This window comes from Perognathus longimembris, chromosome 1 (assembly GCF_023159225.1).
Source record: "Perognathus longimembris pacificus isolate PPM17 chromosome 1, ASM2315922v1, whole genome shotgun sequence".
Classification (NCBI taxonomy): domain Eukaryota; kingdom Metazoa; phylum Chordata; class Mammalia; order Rodentia; family Heteromyidae; genus Perognathus; species Perognathus longimembris.
The window spans coordinates 8,195,445-8,211,645 of NC_063161.1; the positions used below are offsets into that span (position 1 = coordinate 8,195,445).

The 16,201-nt window shown below is 59.4% G+C and overlaps 1 protein-coding gene across 1 annotated transcript; it reads left to right on the plus strand.

Annotated features, from left to right (window-relative positions):
* The first annotated feature begins 681 nt into the window (after positions 1–681).
* Positions 682–14,947, plus strand: Pvalb (parvalbumin). Its single transcript, XM_048355998.1, has 5 exons — positions 682–757; positions 2,869–2,936; positions 4,637–4,769; positions 5,900–6,009; positions 14,728–14,947. The coding sequence occupies exons 2-5, from the start codon at positions 2,876–2,878 to the stop codon at positions 14,754–14,756; spliced, it is 333 nt and encodes a 110-aa protein (XP_048211955.1). The 5' UTR covers positions 682–757; positions 2,869–2,875; the 3' UTR covers positions 14,757–14,947.
* The last annotated feature ends 1,254 nt before the right edge of the window (positions 14,948–16,201 follow it).

Here is a 16,201-nt window from a genome sequence, read left to right on the forward strand (position 1 = left end):
ACAAGCAGAGACGCCTTTCAACTCCTGAAGGCTCTGTGCAGAGTGGCATGCTGATGAGCCTCGGGGGGGGGGGGGGCTGGGGGGGCTGGCGCCCCCCTCAATCTCATTGTGCTCCACGGCGCGTTTTCTAGCTGGGGAGGCTGCAGGTGTGTAGCAGAAGGGACTGGAGACACAGCGACCGTCCTTCTCCCCGCCCTGGCAGGAAAGAACTGACTCCGATCTCCATTCCAGGTGCCCAGCTGTGAGCCGCAGTGGAGCCACATCTGTTCTTCTCTGTGTGAGAGCCACCACCCCACGCTGTGACCCTGTACCCGTGGGAACCCCGCCCAGCCCTTAGTTGTTTGTTTGTTTGTTTTTAATCCCATTCTGTTCCTTTCCTAGCCAGCTCTGGAGGAAGGCAACGTTGTTGCCACGTTGTTTGGGGCCCGAAGGCTTCCTGGAAGAGGCAGGTCCCGCCTGGGCCTCCATGTTGGGTGCCCGAGGAAGGCAGGGGCCAAGGGTTATTAATAGGCCTGGCCCAATGGGACTTGGGGGGTGAATGTGATACAGAAACCCAGCCCCATGGTTGGGGACTATACCTGACACCGGAAGGGGAGGGGGCCGGCGACTGGGGGGGGGGAGGGGGAAACGCCACCTCCCAAAATAGCCAGGTCCCAAGACTATTTAAGTGTCCACCCTGCCACCAGACTCATTTCTCCACAGGATCCCCCACTAACCCAACTTCTGTGTGCAGGCTCCGGCCTCCGCCCCGCCCAAGGTGAGTGGCAGCTTCCCGGTGTGGAGGCCCATGCAGGGATGAGGAGGGAGGAGGCCGGCTGGAAGGAACAGCTCATCCCTCCTTCCCTGGGGACCAGGGCTGGGCAGCAGGAAAGCCCAGGGAAGCCCTGAGGGAACGAACTCCCCAGATCCCAGATGGCCCAGATCCATCCCTCCCCATGGCTGGATCTCAGAGCTCCAATCTGTAGGACACGGAGGGTGGGGCCAGGCACACGTGGACCCTGGAGATGCCGCACAGGGAACCAGAAAGCAGAAGGGCAGTAGGAAGGGGTATGGAGGGCGGCCGGGCTGGTCCAGAGAGGCTGATGTCGGATGCCCTACCCAAGGGACTCAAGTGACGAGTCCACAGGGCTCTGGGCAGCAGGGAGGGAGATGGAGAGAGGGAAGGGGCCGAAGAGGGTCCCTGGCAGAGGGGTCTGTCTGGGGATGGACCAGGGATGGTGACTCAGATGCATGGGTGTGATGAGACTGGGCCCCAGGCACCAGGAAGGGTGCTGAGCGGGTCACTGGGCCCTAGCATCGGAGGACCCTGGGAGAGTCCTGCCTCACCGTGGGGCCTGGGGGCACTCATGGACCGTCTCAGCCTCTGTTTCCCCATCTGGAGGGAGCACAGGGTCCCTGGGGTGAAGAGATATATGCTGTCATTAGGCCTGAAAATAAGCAGAGCCGTGGGACTTGAACTCACAGCACACCGGAGTGGAGGTGGAGGTGGCCGCAGCGGAGGCTGCAGGGCCAGGTAGCTGGGGGCTCTGGGTGGGCTTGGCGACCAGAGGTACCACAGGTCAGGAGCTGCAGCCTCGGCGTCTTGGAAGCCAGCTGGCCGGGGATGGCCTTGAAGGGGGTGACTCACCCAGGAGTGGGCAGCTGGAGCCAGCTGCTCCTCAGGTTTCCAGGAAGGGCAGCCGTCCAGCGCCCAGCCAGGGAGACAGTGCTGACAGTGAGTGTCAGGGAACCTGAGCTCCTGACAGCCGGGCGGCTGTCCCTGGTCCCCACCACCGAGGCCCACCACGGTCCCTACTGCCGCCCACCTTCCTGGACCTCAGGTTAGAGCTTCCTGGTCCAGGACAGGCCGCCCACATCCCTACCCCAACACAGGGAGCGCGAAGCCTGGAGCTGAAGAAGGTCACTGCCCAAGGTCACCACGTAGGGACTTAGCACAGCCCCACATCTAGAGCCCAGGTCCCTAGACTCCCCCAGACAGTGCTCAGCTGGTCACAGCCAGGGTTGCTGGTGGCCTGAAAATTAGCTGGAATCACCATTCCCAGAAGCGGTGCCGGAGCTACAGAGTCTGCTTAGGTTGCCTAGAAAGTGTGATCTGAAGTTGCTACCCGCCCCCCCCCCCCAACATGGGGTGGGGTGTTTAAACTCTTTAGTATAGTCCTCCACCTGGGCCTCCCTGGGGAGGGCCTCATGCCCAAGGGGAGGAGGGACCCCAGATTTAGTGGCTCTGGAGAGCAGAGAACAGGAGTCGCCATCTGAGATGGAGGTCTTGCCTTCCCTCCCCGCCCGGCTCCTCCGCCTCTGGACCATGAGGTTTCAGATTTCACCCCCCAAAAAACAAAACACACCAAATTCAGCTGGCAGGTTTTTGCGACATAACTTGGCCTGTGGGGGGCCCAGGAGAGAGGAGGCTCACAGAGGCATGAGGGGCGAATGGGTACCGGGCCAGAGGCCCCCAGGGGTGCAGCCTGGACCCCCCGCGGGCCCAGCTCCCAATGGGAGCATCGCTCCCGCATCGGGATCGGAGAGCCCGCGCCTCCTGCTTGCCCTTGACGGCAGGCGATCTTCCGGGCGGGTAGCAGGCTCGTCCCTTCAATTCGCAAGCTGGCGCTTTGGTTACAGCCCCCCCCCCTGGGGTGCTGAGGACCCCCCGCCCGGGCTGTCCCCCTCCCCCCTCCCCCCCGCGGAGCCGAGCGGGTGGCGAGCCCGGCGCGGAGCCCGGCGGAGCCCGGCGCCCCTGGCGCGGTGCCAGGCCGGGCGGGCGGGCGTGCGTGCGCCTGGCGCGCGCCACTGCAGCGCTGGTCATATGAGCAGAAATGATGAGAAAAGCACTTTTTAATCTTTTCGCACTTGCTCTGCCCGCTCAAACAGTTGCAGGATGTCGATGACAGACTTGCTCAAAGCCGAGGACATCAAGAAGGCGATAGGAGCCTTTGCCGGTGAGCAGCTCCGCTCCCCTCCGCGGGCCCCCTCCCCTCACCCGCCCCCTGCGCCCCCTGCGCCCCCCGCGCCCCGCGACCCTCGGAGGGAGCCAGCGCTCCTCAGCTTTTCAGGGAGCTACCGGGGAGGACGGACGCTCGATGCCTCCCTCCCCCGGATGCCACACAAAGTTGTGGGCATTGGAAAGGTGGCTTCACTGGGAGGACTCGGGGTCCGAGGAAGGACCTCCGGGGCGCTGGGGCGCTCTGGGGACTTTCCCTTTAAGACGTTTGGAGCGCGCGGAGCTTGTCCCCCTCCTTCCCCATGGCACCCCTTTTCCCCCCATCCTTATTCGGGACCAGATGTTTCCTGAAAGGCAGTGACCTGGGACTGTCCCACTGCCCTCATCCCTGGAGGTTAGAATCCCCTCACCTTTGGGGGGCCGAGGGCGGGGTGACCTTCCCAAAGTAGGTGCTCAGCTCTGTCCAGACCTGTGTAGCCCTCCTCACCTGAAGCTTCCAGTCCCCTGCAGGGGGGGGGGGCGGGGAGCTGTCTGACCACCCTGCTGGGAACCTTAGCTTCGTTGTCAGCCTTCCCATTCTGCCACCCAGGGCAGGGAAACTGAGGCTGGCCAGCAGAGGAGGCTTATCCAAACTCATCTAGCCCAGCAGGAGAGGGGCTAGAGTGGGGTGACCTGCCTGTCCCCATCCCTTGGTTCCCACCCAAGGTGGGGGGGGCCGCCTGTCCACACCCACCCACCCGGCACCCGCCAGTGGAACACCGCAGGTCTGGGGTGCTCTGAAAAAGGAGCTGGAGATGTGGAAAGTTGGGGAGAGCGGGGGAGGCTCCCAGCCCCCTCTGCCCAGCACCATCCCTCCTTCTGGGGAAGTTCGGTCGGGAAGGGAGGTGGGGAGGTGTCCAGGGTGCTGTGCCCACCCACCCATGCCACCTGCCAAGCCCAGGGGAAACTTAAGTGGGCGCTCCCCGGGAGCCTACACACACACAGTCACACACTCACCTGCACACTCACCTGCACACTCACCCCTCACCCCCCACGTCGACACTCAGGTGCTCGCACACCTCACATAGGCCGCACGGCTACACAGACAGAATCACACGCACACACTCGCGCTCTCGCTCACATGCGCGCGCACACCCACACCCAGATGGGTTTCTGCCGCAATGCCAGGGCGTCTGAGCTCTCCTTTCCTCCCATCCTCCTCCTGTGACCTTGACCAAAAGTGTGTCCTCTGCATACGGCTTTCCTGAGGACATGGCGGCGGGCGTGTGACAAGAAGGTTGTGCCTTCTCACCCCGTGCCACCTCCACCTCCCGGGCCACCCCACCCAGCCACCACCCAAAGGACTTTGTAGAAACCAGTTTGGGGAAGCCAAAGTCTATTAGACCCCCTGAGCTACACTGGCTATTGGCAAGAGGTGCGGGGAGGGGGGCAGAGGGGAGGGGGAGGGGGCGGGGGAGCCTGGGAGGGAGCAGGGGTACGGAGGTGGGGAGCCACCTCCAGCCTGTGACCTTGACAGAGCCACCTGGCCTGGTGTGGACTCCCTCTGTCTTTTTAGAGGGGGGGGGGGAAGCACAAGCCTGAGGCAGGTATTGGGGAGCTGGACAACAAACACCAGGACCTGCACCCCTCCCTACGCCCCATCTCCATCATCGTCTTCCTAACCTGCTCTCCATTTCCCCCCACCCCCCACCCCCCCAGCTGCCGACTCCTTCGACCACAAAAAGTTCTTCCAGATGGTGGGCCTGAAGAAAAAGAACGCAGATGAAGTGAAGAAGGTTTTCCACATCTTGGACAAAGACAAGAGTGGCTTCATCGAGGAGGATGAGCTGGGGTAAACTGAGGCCTGAGGGGGGTGGAGGGAGGAGGCGCTGGGAAGGGCTTTCCCAGTCGCCATCGGAGATGCCCTTCCACCTGTCACAGCAAATGGGCTCCAATCCGACCCCCCCCCTTCCGCGACCCCTGTGGGCCGGGGGAGGGAGGGGCGTGAGGCTGACTTGTAGCCAGCGCGCTGCTTCCGGAAACCAAGCCCTCTGCTCAAAGAGCAACTAACTAGGTTAAATTATAGCCACTTAATATTGCTAATGGAATGCTGCTACTTAATAATTGAATACACACAGCGAGCGTTGGTCCGGACTCCCTCACCCCGCAGGCCAGGCAGGAGGCATTCTTGTTAGTATTTATTGATTTTTTTTCCCCACACATCCGAAAGGCACCTTCGCCCTTCGCCCTTCGGCAGACCCCGTCCCTCTTGGAGTTGCCACTGAGAGCAATTTCTGGGTGAACCGGGGCGGCAGCCGTGGGGCCCAGGGTCCTGGGTGCAAAGCACTCAAGAGAAGCTCTGAACAGAAAGATGCAAAGCTCTGTCAGCAGCAACCCCCTCCCTCCCCTCCACCCACCTGGCCCACATCTGGCCTTGTGTCACGAAGTGGCCAAGGCTAACTTGCATTCTGTCAGAGAAAGAGGAAGAGAGGGGGAGACGGAGAGGGGGCTGGGGAGGGGGAAGAGAGAGCGAGCAGGGGAAGGGCGTGGGGAGGAGCCATTTAAGTCAGAACTTCCCTCAGCTAGCCTGGGTATCCATTCCCAAAGCATCTCACAGGGGTCTCTCTATCTAGAACCTTCTCCCACCCATCCATGCCTACCATATGCAGGTACTTTTCTCCAAGAGTCCTCCTGACTCTTGCCTGGTCCCCTCCACGTCCTTCAATGCTCCCCAGCATGCATGCCCTCGGCTCTCAGAGTCCTTGACCCACTTTTCCTTTATCCACGAGGCCCCGACGAGGTCCCCAGAAGCCCGCACAGCCTGACCCGCAGGAGACACTGGTGGATACTTGTGGGGAGATGGCTGTTTCCCTCCCCGCACTGTGCAGACCAGTGACCCCATGCCATGGGGGCGGGAGGGGGAGCGTGTCAAGGTGACCTTTCCCCTGACTCCCTCCCCACTTCCTCCCTTTCCTCCTCCAGATCCATCCTAAAGGGTTTCTCCTCGGATGCCAGAGACCTGTCTCCTAAAGAAACCAAGACATTGCTGGCCGCAGGGGACAAGGATGGAGACGGCAAGATCGGAGTTGAAGGTGGGTAGCCGGCAGCCAGGTTTCCGTGGAGCTGCAGGGCTTTGGATGCGAATAGTTTGCAGTTACGATTGTCCCAAAGAAAGAGACATTTGCAGAAGGAAAAAAAAAAGAGGTGACAAGTGAGGTTGGAGGTCTCAAAGAAAAACTGCTATCTGTTCCTAAATTTGACCCCAAAAGAATGGATTTCTTTCCCCCTTTTCCCTGCTGAGCAGATATGACAGGAGACGCTGGGTTTTCCCTCCTCTTTGCCAAGGATCTGGTCCAGGCTCTGCTTCCACGGGCCGTGTGACCTTGCATGGCCTCTCCTTGGAGCCGGAGGAAATGAGGCCCACAGGTCCCTAAGGACCCCTCTCGGAGTGTCGCATTCCAGGGCTGGAAATTCTTTTATCTCCACTCCATCCTCTCCTGGTGTCCTGTAGCCTCAAGTCTCAGGTTCAGTTTGGCCTTCGGTATATGCGCCAGGCCAGCCCTATAGGAGAGCCAGGAAGAAGAGCCAGCCCCCCCTCACCACCCCCCCCTCAGCTAAGAATGAGGGAATTGTGCTTCCCCAGGTCTGCTCTGAATACAAGGGATACGCTGGAGTCCCCCCTCCCACAGCCCTGTCCATCAAGCCTGCCTGGTATCTAGGGGTAGGGGACTGGGAAGGGGGAGGGGTAGCGTACACCCTGCAGCTATCTTCAGCATCATGACATTTTGCAGATGGGTGTTTGGTCCACTGTAAAGAGCTAGGACAATAATAATAGAGCAGGAACTTATGACTGGTCTGAATACGCCTTCGCAGCCTGCTCCAAGGCCACCCCTTGCCACTGCTATCTGTGTGACCTTGGGGCATTCGCCTAACCACTCTGGGCCTCAGTTTCCCCGTCTCTGAACGGAGGCTAAAGATGGCTGCGACCTCACAAGGCCCCCGTGGGATTCGCTGTGCTCCTGTGAATGTGCTCAGAACCAGGTCAGGCGCAGTGCGAATGGGAAAGACAGAGTGCGCACTGAATTAACACAGAGACTGGAGGGCATTCTGCCTCTCATCTCCAGTATCCAGCCATTCCCGGACCCGGAGTGGGTCGTGAGCAAGCACCTGTGGAGTGAGTGCAAGGCATAGCGCCCCACGATCGCTTCCTCTGTGCCCCTCACACCTGTGACCTTGCACGCACCACCTGGCCTCACCTGGGTTCCCTTGCCTGGCACCCGGGAGGACAAGTTTACTCTAAGCCGCTTGAACACATTATGGGAATTAAGTGTGTAGAGACATGCATTTTCTTTGGGGAGGGCACCCTTGTTGCACACTTGTGGACAAGAAGCCGACGAAGGAGATCTTGTTCGTGCCAGACACAAGAATGTGGAGAGTCTTTGCCAAGGTCAGGTACAGAGGTGGCCCTGGCCTTCTGACCCCGTTGCCCTTCTTGTGGCTGGGAACAAAGGAAGAGGTTTGTCAAGGGCAGCAGGGAGGAAGCAGAGAGGTAATGGTGGCTTGGTGCACCGCTGGGTCATTTACAGAACTACCTGCATGGTGAAGGAGCACCAGGGTAGTCTCTGGCCTGCCTCCCTGCCTCTCTCTCTCCTCCCCTGAGCACAATCCAGTGCCAGCCCTGGAGAAGGTAGAGATAAGTTAGACCACTGCCAGGCTGGCTGCCCTGAGCAGTGGCTCTCTAACCCTCTCGGTTAGCTTCCTCGTCCACAATCTGCCCAGAGAAACAGGGTAGAATTGGGAATGTGCTCACTTCACAGAGGCTGCGCCACTCGTTTATTCCATCTCGGATTTCTGGTTCTGCACGCACGCGTGTGTTCACATTGGAGGTGTGCAGGTGGAGGAGGTAGGCTGGGATGTCCAGAAGTGGGGAGCAGAGGCAGCTCTAAGCCAGGTTATTGGCATCTGCTGGGGCAAAATAGCAAGGAACAGTCAGTGCACTTAGAAAGGGGCAGAAGATGGTTGGTTTGTTTGCCAGGCACGAGAGGAGGACGATGTGGGCACGTGATGGACGTCTGGTATAGGCTCCATCAAGGCAGATGATACGTCGGGCTCTGGTGGCTTCACCTGTAATCCCAGCTACTCAGGAAGCTAAGACCTAAGGATTCTGGTTCAGAGCCAACCTGGGCAGCAAAGTGTGTGAGACTCCTATCTCCAATTCACCATTAAATGTATCTACAAGTGGCAGTGTGACTCAAGTGGTAGAGCTTCAGCTTGCATGAAAAAGCCAAGCAAGAGCGTTGAGGCCCTGAGTTCAAGCTCCAGTACCAGCACCAACAGAAAGAAAGGGCAGCGGGCGGAGGGTGGGGGTGGGGGAGGTAGATAGCACCTCAGGATGGCAGAGAATATGGGGGCGGTAGCATGAGGGCAGCTCTGAGGTTCAAAGTCATGTGGCGGCAAGCAGGAGAGCCGGGATCCAGCCCCGATAGCTCCTCCACCTCAGGCGGCGAGCCCCACACCCCATGCTGTCAGAGGGGAGAGGCAGACACCCCTCCACATCCATTTCCCGTGCATGATGGTGATGGTAGCCGGAGAGTTGGGGAGACTCGGGAAGTTCTGCTCCCAGAGCCTTGGAGGCCCACTGTTAAGTGCCTGGCCTTTAAAACCAAGATCGTGTCACCAGGCCATCCTCGGGGGGGGGGTCTCTCCTTGGTTTGGGGTTCCACAGATGCCCCAGTAGACCACGTTCCCCCAGGAATCTGACAGGGCTCAGCTGTGTGACCTTGAATGACAGGAGGAACGGCCCGGCTCCTGGAGGCCTGAATTGGTGGCGGGCACCAGTAGGTGCTGTTACAATCCCCAGGTGATGGAAGGGTTGGGGGGTCGGATGCTGAGGCGCAGAGAAGCCCAGGGTTTGCCTAGATCCTCGTGGCCAGGAAGAGAGAAGGTCAGGATGTGAGTTCAGGTCTGTGGGCTCAAAGCTGCTGCCCGGCACTGCACCGTCCTTTTGCTGGAGGTTTAATGAATGACTGTCACAGGTGTTCTTGTCGGCTGCGGTATCGCTTGCGTCTCCTGTCAGCTCCACAGAGCAGGGACTGTCTGCTCAGCTTTCATCCTGGCATCTTGAACAGGGCCTGGGGCTCGGGGGAAAACAAGAAAGTTTGTTTTGTGCATGAGTGAGTGAGTACCTGCCCAGCTCCTTCCCGGGGTGCAGGGGAGGGGCTCTCTGCAAGCCCAGGCTGGGGGCGGGGAGCTTGCACCTGTGGGGACTCTGGGAAGCTCAGAGCCAGGACTGGCCCCCCTAGCTCAGCTGTTTGTCCTCCTAAGGGAGCGGCACTGTGCAGGTTCTTTAAGATTCCAGATTGCAGGGATGGGGAGGAAGGCTGCGTTCTAATAATAATGCCGTGCGTTCTCGTCTTTGGGCGAGTACTTCCAGGAAGCTGACAGACTCTTAGAGCTGTGATTGATTGACTCGCAGCCTCCACCCTGAGACGCTGGGGCTGGGCCGGTGTGAGAAGCTAGGAAGGGGTGGACGGTGTCCAAGAGCACAGCCGTGCAACCACAGAGGCCGGGCGCAGAGGCTGGCCGACCCACAATGCAGTGCGGCAGGCCCATCCCCCAGGCTTTCCTGTCCCAGCCAGAGTTGTCAAGGCAGAGTGCATACCAGACCCCTGAGGACCACAGACCCCTGAGGGAGGACCCAGTGTGTGCTTTTCTCACAAGTTACCAGGTGACTCTGCTGGTCCCCAGAACCCCACTTTGAGAACCAGTGCCTCACCAGAACCCTAGGCGGTAGGGGGCCATCACTGATCCCATTTTATACATGAGGAAACTGAGGCACTGAGCAGTTAGGTAGTGTGCCCAGGGTCCCTCAGTTAGGAGAGAGAGCCCTGAGCTTGAGGGTCCCACCATGACACTCTGCTATCCCACCTCACTGGGATGGTGGCCCGGCTCTCCAAACCCCACGCTGCGTGCAGGAGGACAGGGCCAGCAGGAACTCAGCGTAGCGGCCACCTGCATCCTGGGGGCTAGATCCGCTTCTTCCAGCTCATTTAACCTCACAAGGGTTCCTCACGTACGCACAAGGACACCGAGGCCCGGGGAGGAACAGTTGACTACGAAGCTTTGGGCACACCCATGGAACTCCAATTCGAATCCAAGATCTTCCCCTCCGAGCTGCAGGCAAGAACGAGCAACCAGCGCACGCTTACACAGGCACACGCACTGCAGCCCCTTAGAACGTGCACGCCCCTTTCACACACCCACGCACACACATGCACTGGTGGACACACCCCCCCCTACCTGCACACCTACACACACAGGCCCGCCTTCTGCATACCCGCACATGCACACACACACATGCATCCCCCCCCACGCTGTAACACACACACACACACACAGTGTCACACCGCACAAGTGACCCTTTGCCTGCCCACCCTGTCCCTGACGGCTCCTCTTTCCTATGTGTTTGAGACCTGCCCCGCTTCAAGAGCCCGGGGTTTGCATTTCCGGTTGCGAAGGGGTGGCCATAGTTCACATCTGACCCCGTGGACCACACTTCCACCTGCAGGCCGGCCCAGCCGCTCCTTCCAGGGGACAGTGTTCTGGCTCATCCTTAAGCAGCTCCGTAAGCAGGAAGGTGTGGAAGGACACAGAACGAGGGGAGTAGGCAGGTGCTCTGATACCAACCCTATGGAGGTCACCTCCCTCTCCCCTCCCTTCTGAGAGCAGCCATCGACAAAGTAGGGGTGCCACATCGCCTCATCGCCTCGTTGCTCGCCGAGCTGGGGGACTTTTTCCTGCCAAGGGCCATTTGTATATTTAAAATGTTGGGCCAAGGTTTATTGAATTTCACTTGGGGAAAAAAAAAAAACCCACAACTTGTGGATTCATTGAATGTCAAGCCCTGCCTGTGGCAGGCAGGATGCCCCCCAACTCCCAAAGGTGGCTGCTCTAGAAATGATTCCTTTCCCCTCGAGTTATGTGCACACTTTGTGTGTGTAAGCTGCCTCGAAAAGCCAGAAGTGGAGTGATGGCTCACGTAGGAGAGTGCCAGGCTTGAGTGGCAAAAGCTGAGGGAGGGAGGGAGGTGGAACCGGAGGCCTGGTGGATGTTACGGGCAGATCCTTGAGGGCCCAGGACTGGATCTGGGCCTCCTAACTGTGTGTCTCTTCCTCCTGAGCCTTTGGGGTTCTAAGTGGGTCCCGTGCCTGGCAGGCTGCTCCTCTGAATTCCCGAGTGGACTTTCACTAGCTCTGAGCCTCGTGCCACGCTAGATGAGACGTGAGCCGGTGGAGCCGGGAGAGGACGCGGCTTATGTAACTGGCCTCTGGGAAAATGGAGCAGCGGTCAGGGCACAGCGAGACGTCCCTCCTGGCCCGTCCGTCTCCCCCTACCTCAGCGGCCACAGCTGAGTCGGGGCGCAGCGTCGGGGCGCAGGGCCCGCCCCACTCACCCCTGAGCAAGAGACCGGTGTGGCCCAAGCCAAGGGTTAGGATCCTCCCAGATGAGCGGCCCTGCCTCAGTTTCCCTGCAGAGAAACGGCGGGTCTGAGCCAGTGAGGATGAAATGGAGTAACACCAGTGAATCTCCCCCCAGAACTGGTGGTAACCCCCCCACACACCCCTCCTTGGGGCTGCCTGGCTTGACCCCAAATGACCCTGCCTCCCTGCTTAGTGAGACAGGGGTGGGGAAAGTGATCTCTGCCTGCAATCGCTATGTAAATGAAACCCAGCCTGGGAGCTATTTCCAGGCGAGGTGATAAACCTGGAGCGGGCCGGGCGGGCTCTGTCTCCCGGGTCGTCAGGACCGAGGGACGGAGGCGAGGCCTTCCAGAAGCTGACTCAATGACTCTGAGTTTCACCCGGGGTCATCATCATCACCTGTCGCGAGCTTCTAAATTTGTCCAATCCCCCAGCACCTCGGACTAGGGCAGACCTCATTAAGCTCATTTCAGTTTCCTGAGGGAGACCGGAGGAACATCTGCCAGCCCTCCATCTGCCGTCTCCCGCCGTCCCATCCCCGCCTTCTGATCGGACAAGCAGGACGTGGACCACTTGAGGCTCAGACGGCAATGGCAATGCCGCCCCTGCCAGTCTTACCACCGAAGGGAGCATGTTCTGGATCCTTCCTCAGGGTCACGCCCCCCCCCCCACCTTATCTAGGCACTTCTTAACCCTCTCCTCCCGGCATCCTTCCTGTTGCCTTACAACGTGCTCTCAGTCCCCAGTCAGAGGAAACTGAGGTAGGATTCTATCTCAGGTGGTGGTTGGGAAACTTAAATCGGGCCAACTGTTTGTGGCGTAGCTTTCCTGCATCTCCTGTTTAGGTCTTTCTTGTCCTAGTTAGTTGTGGGGCTGTGTGTGTGTGTGTGCCAGGGACCGTGGCACTGGCACAAACCGGCAGGCAGAGAGTGGCAGGTGCCCAGGTGGAGACAGGAAATGGCTCGGGGCCGTGGAGAGGAATGGTAGCTCTGGCGGTAAGGATGTTCAAGATGGCGGCATGCCGTCTGTGCCAGGCAGTACCTGGGCTTGGTTTCCAAGTGGCTCCCCAGGGGTCTCCGGGTACCGGCTACCAGGAGCTGAGGGCCGGCTCTGGCGAGGCTCGATGGCTGGCCAGGAGCGTTGAGGCTGGCTCCTCCGAGCTCTAAGCCAGGTGATTTCAAAGCACCATCCTTGCACTGAGGAAACCGAGGCCCAGTGACATGGGAACCTAGTCAAGGATCACAGGAGGGAGAGATGGGAGGTGGACCCTGGTCCGCAGGCTCCACACGCCCCATAAGAGCCAAACAGATGTCTTCTTAGACCCCACAGACAAAGCCAAGCCTGATGGGGGATGGGCACAGGTCCAGGCACCCCAACAGATGGCAGAACCCTGACCCAGCCCCCAGCCCCCATTCCCTGCCCTAGGACCCCCGCCACCAGGCTCTGGGTACCTGTCACTTGCTTTTAAGACAAGACAGGATGTTTAGGAGAGGACCAAGGCGAGGGTCCCTGACTGTACTGCCCTGGGCAGACACACAGGCCCAGACTCTGAGCGGGGAACACTAGAATCCTGGGTCCCCTGCGGAAAGTCAGGCCTGTGGTCACCCCGATGGCTCCCCGGCCATCCCAGGGTGCACAGGCCAAGACCCCACAGGCCCCAAACACCTCTGCGATTCAGGCTCCCCAATGCCCGGCTTCTTCCACCCTGGGGCCGCTCCCAGCAGCCCCCCCCATCCTATCTAGGGAGCAGCCTGGGCACCAGGCACCAGGCTCCTCTGGCCGTGTCCATGCTCCGCCCCCCCTTCCTGGGCCCCAGGGCCCCAGACCGGGCAGGCTGGCTTCTCCAGGGAAGCTAGACGGACAGAACTGGACCCCCAGGCGCATCGGGAGTCGGCCGGCCAGCTTCACCCCTCACCCCGCCCTCTTCTCTTTCCCCATTTGCAGCACCCCTTTGCTCCGCGCCACCCCCCCCCCCCCCCCGCCCCGTGCAAACAGTACGGTTGGCTCCCACTGACCCCTAAGGAGGGACTCGTGAGCCCCTCCCCCTCTCCATTTGCCATCCGTTTAGCAGTGTACTAGAACCTTCCGGCAGCTGGGGGGTGTGAACCAGAAAGGCTTCCCCGCCCTCGGAGAGAGTTGCCTTCCCTTCCCGTGGGGGGGGGGGCAGCCCGACCAAAATAAGCACATAAATAAGATCGTTTCGGAGTGTGGTAAGCACCGCGAAGTAAATAAGAGCAGGGCTGACGTGACACGGCCGACCGGGCGGGGGACACGGGAGCGGGGGGGACACGTGTCACTCTACACCTCACAAAGTAGGTCAGGCCGGCCAGGGTGGACCGGGAGCCGAGGGTGCGTGCGGGCCTCTGCACCGCCTCTGCTGGGGTGATGGAGGTCCCGCTAAACGCCTGGGCCTCAGTTTCCCCATCTGTGAGGTGTGTCTCCCCCCTGGGTAGTTGGGGGAATCTCCCCCTGAGGCCTTCCCCATGTGCTGGCCTCAAACCAGCCACATGGACAGCGGTTTGTTAGCGCAGGGCCAGAGGTCTCGTGGCAGGCTCCAGGATACAGGTGGCTATTATTATTATTATTATTATTATTATTATTAACAACACTCCTAGGGACTGAACCCAGGGGCCTCACAGGGCCTTAGTACTCAAGCCACACACCCCAGCTCTTAGGTATTTTGATTTTGAGATAGGGTCTCTCTAGCTTTGCCTGGGCTGAGGTCAAATTCTCCATCTTCCTCCCTCCGAGTAGCTGGGACTACAGGCCTGCCTCACCATCCCTGAACCAAACCCCTCCCCGTTGGTCCCCAGGCTGGCCTTTCCCAGGTCACTGCATTTGCTGGAGGTGACAGGGGATGAGCGGAGACCCCCTCCCCCCCCCCCGTGCCCCGACAGCCCAGGCCAGGGACACCAAATCTCAGAGACGCCTAGTGGCACCTGGAGACTCCTCTCTCTCTCATGACAGCTTCTCTCGGCAACGTAGTTCAGGAAAACAGCCGGCCCCTGAGCCTGTTTCTTCGTCTGTGGGCTAGGGGTGATGATAAATGATAAGATTATAGTCACTGTCGTGTAAGATAGCCTAGCCGGGTGTGGTGGTACAAGGCTGTAATCCCAGTCCTTGGGAGGCTGAGGCGGGGAAAACGCATGAGTCTGAAGCCAGCCTGGCTATACAGAGCAAGACTCCAATCCCCAAGCAAAACAGCAGAACAGTGACCAAGGCAAAGCCCCCCTCCCCCCCCCCCCCCCCGACCCTGTGAGCAGAGCAGCCTCTCTGGCGGCCCCTACTGGTCACTCACCGCAACTCACTGCCTGTCCTTTTCTTTCGCAGAATTCTCCACTCTGGTGGCTGAAAGCTAAGCGGCTCTGACTGGCCCAGGTCTGCCACGGCTCCGCCCTGAACGCCCCATCTCAGCCCCTTCTTGCCGCCCTCCCGCGTTTCTGTTCAGTTTGTTTATGTTATTTTTTACTCCCCCCGTCCCCCGCGGCCCTCAAATGACACCGTTCTTCTGGAAAATGCTGGAGAAACAATAAAGTCTGTACCAACCAGACTCTGCCTGTGTGCCAGGACCTGGGGTCTGGTGGGCGTGGTGGGGGAGGGAGGGACACCCTCTCCTCTGGGCCCTAGGTTCAACCGAGGGCCTCACTCCCTTCTAGCCTCGGGCATGCTCCACTTGGTAAGCGATAGAACTCAATCCCCTCTTGTAGCCAGAGACGGGAAGTGATGTGACTCAAGCCACACAGCTAGGACTTGTTGGTGCTGGGATTGGAACACATCTATGGATGGATGGGTAGAAGCCCATGTAGAGCCTCGTGTTACAAATGACAGAAACCCAACTTGAAGTAAGTTAAGGAAGAAGGAGGAGGAGGGGGAGGAGGAGGAGGAGGAGGAGGATAAAAAGAGAAGGAGGAGGAGGTGAGGGGGGAAGGAGGAGAAGAGAAGGAAATAGACATACTTGGTTTATGTGGCTGAATAGTCAGCTTCGGGAATAGCTAGATCAAGGTACTCAAATGATAACAGAACTCAGTCCCTCTTTTCTTGTCTGAGAGTGCTCTTTCCTTTGTGTTAGATGTATTATCAGGCGGGTTCTCCCCTCATGATGGCAAAACTCCCCCAGCAGCTCCAGGTAGACATACAGACCAATAAAGAAAGAATTCTCTTTTCAACCACACCACCAGGGGCCCTAAACTTCAGTCTCTCTGAGAGCAGAATCCAATGGCTATGAACGATTTGCTCTCCGTGGCGCCCTCTGCAGGAATTCAAGTGCACAGCAGCTCTAGGAAGTGTAAACGGGATCATGATTGCCCTTCCATAGTCAGGGTCCTGGCAGACCTTTGCCCAAGGTCACACAGCACAAACATGGCGGCACCAGAGCCGCAGCCCAGGAAGTCACCGCTGGGACCTGTGTCCCTCTGTGCATCCGTCACAGTGGCCAGGAGGAGGGACCTTAACCGGGCCACCAGCCTGGGCAACCAGCTTCCAGTGGGGTTGCTTCTGCCATCTTCATAAACAGGTGCAATGTGTGTACATCACTTGCCCTTTGCCGAATCCTTTCCTTCCCCACCCCCCCCCCGTCCCTGCAACGACCTGACTGGACCGCTTTGGATCATGTCCGTCCACAGATGTGGGGACCAGAGAGGGGGAGGCACTGCTGTGGAAATCAGAAGTTGGGTGGCTGTCCAGGATGCTGTGGCTCTCCCCTCCGGAGAGGGCTTCACTTTAGGGTGTCCTGCGTGGAGTGGCCAGCAGATCCGGGCCTGGGAGGGGACTTGGGTCCTCAGTGGGTGCTGATCTTGAGCCATAG

Bases quoted from the DNA above. Each gene is read 5' to 3' on its own strand.
- Pvalb (XM_048355998.1), top strand. From the start codon at position 2,876: ATGTCGATGACAGACTTGCTCAAAGCCGAGGACATCAAGAAGGCGATA. The intron at 4,770-5,899 runs GTAAACTGAGGC...TTCCTCCTCCAG, and splicing joins ATCGAGGAGGATGAGCTGGG to ATCCATCCTAAAGGGTTTCT. The intron at 6,010-14,727 runs GTGGGTAGCCGG...TTTCTTTCGCAG, and splicing joins CGGCAAGATCGGAGTTGAAG to AATTCTCCACTCTGGTGGCT.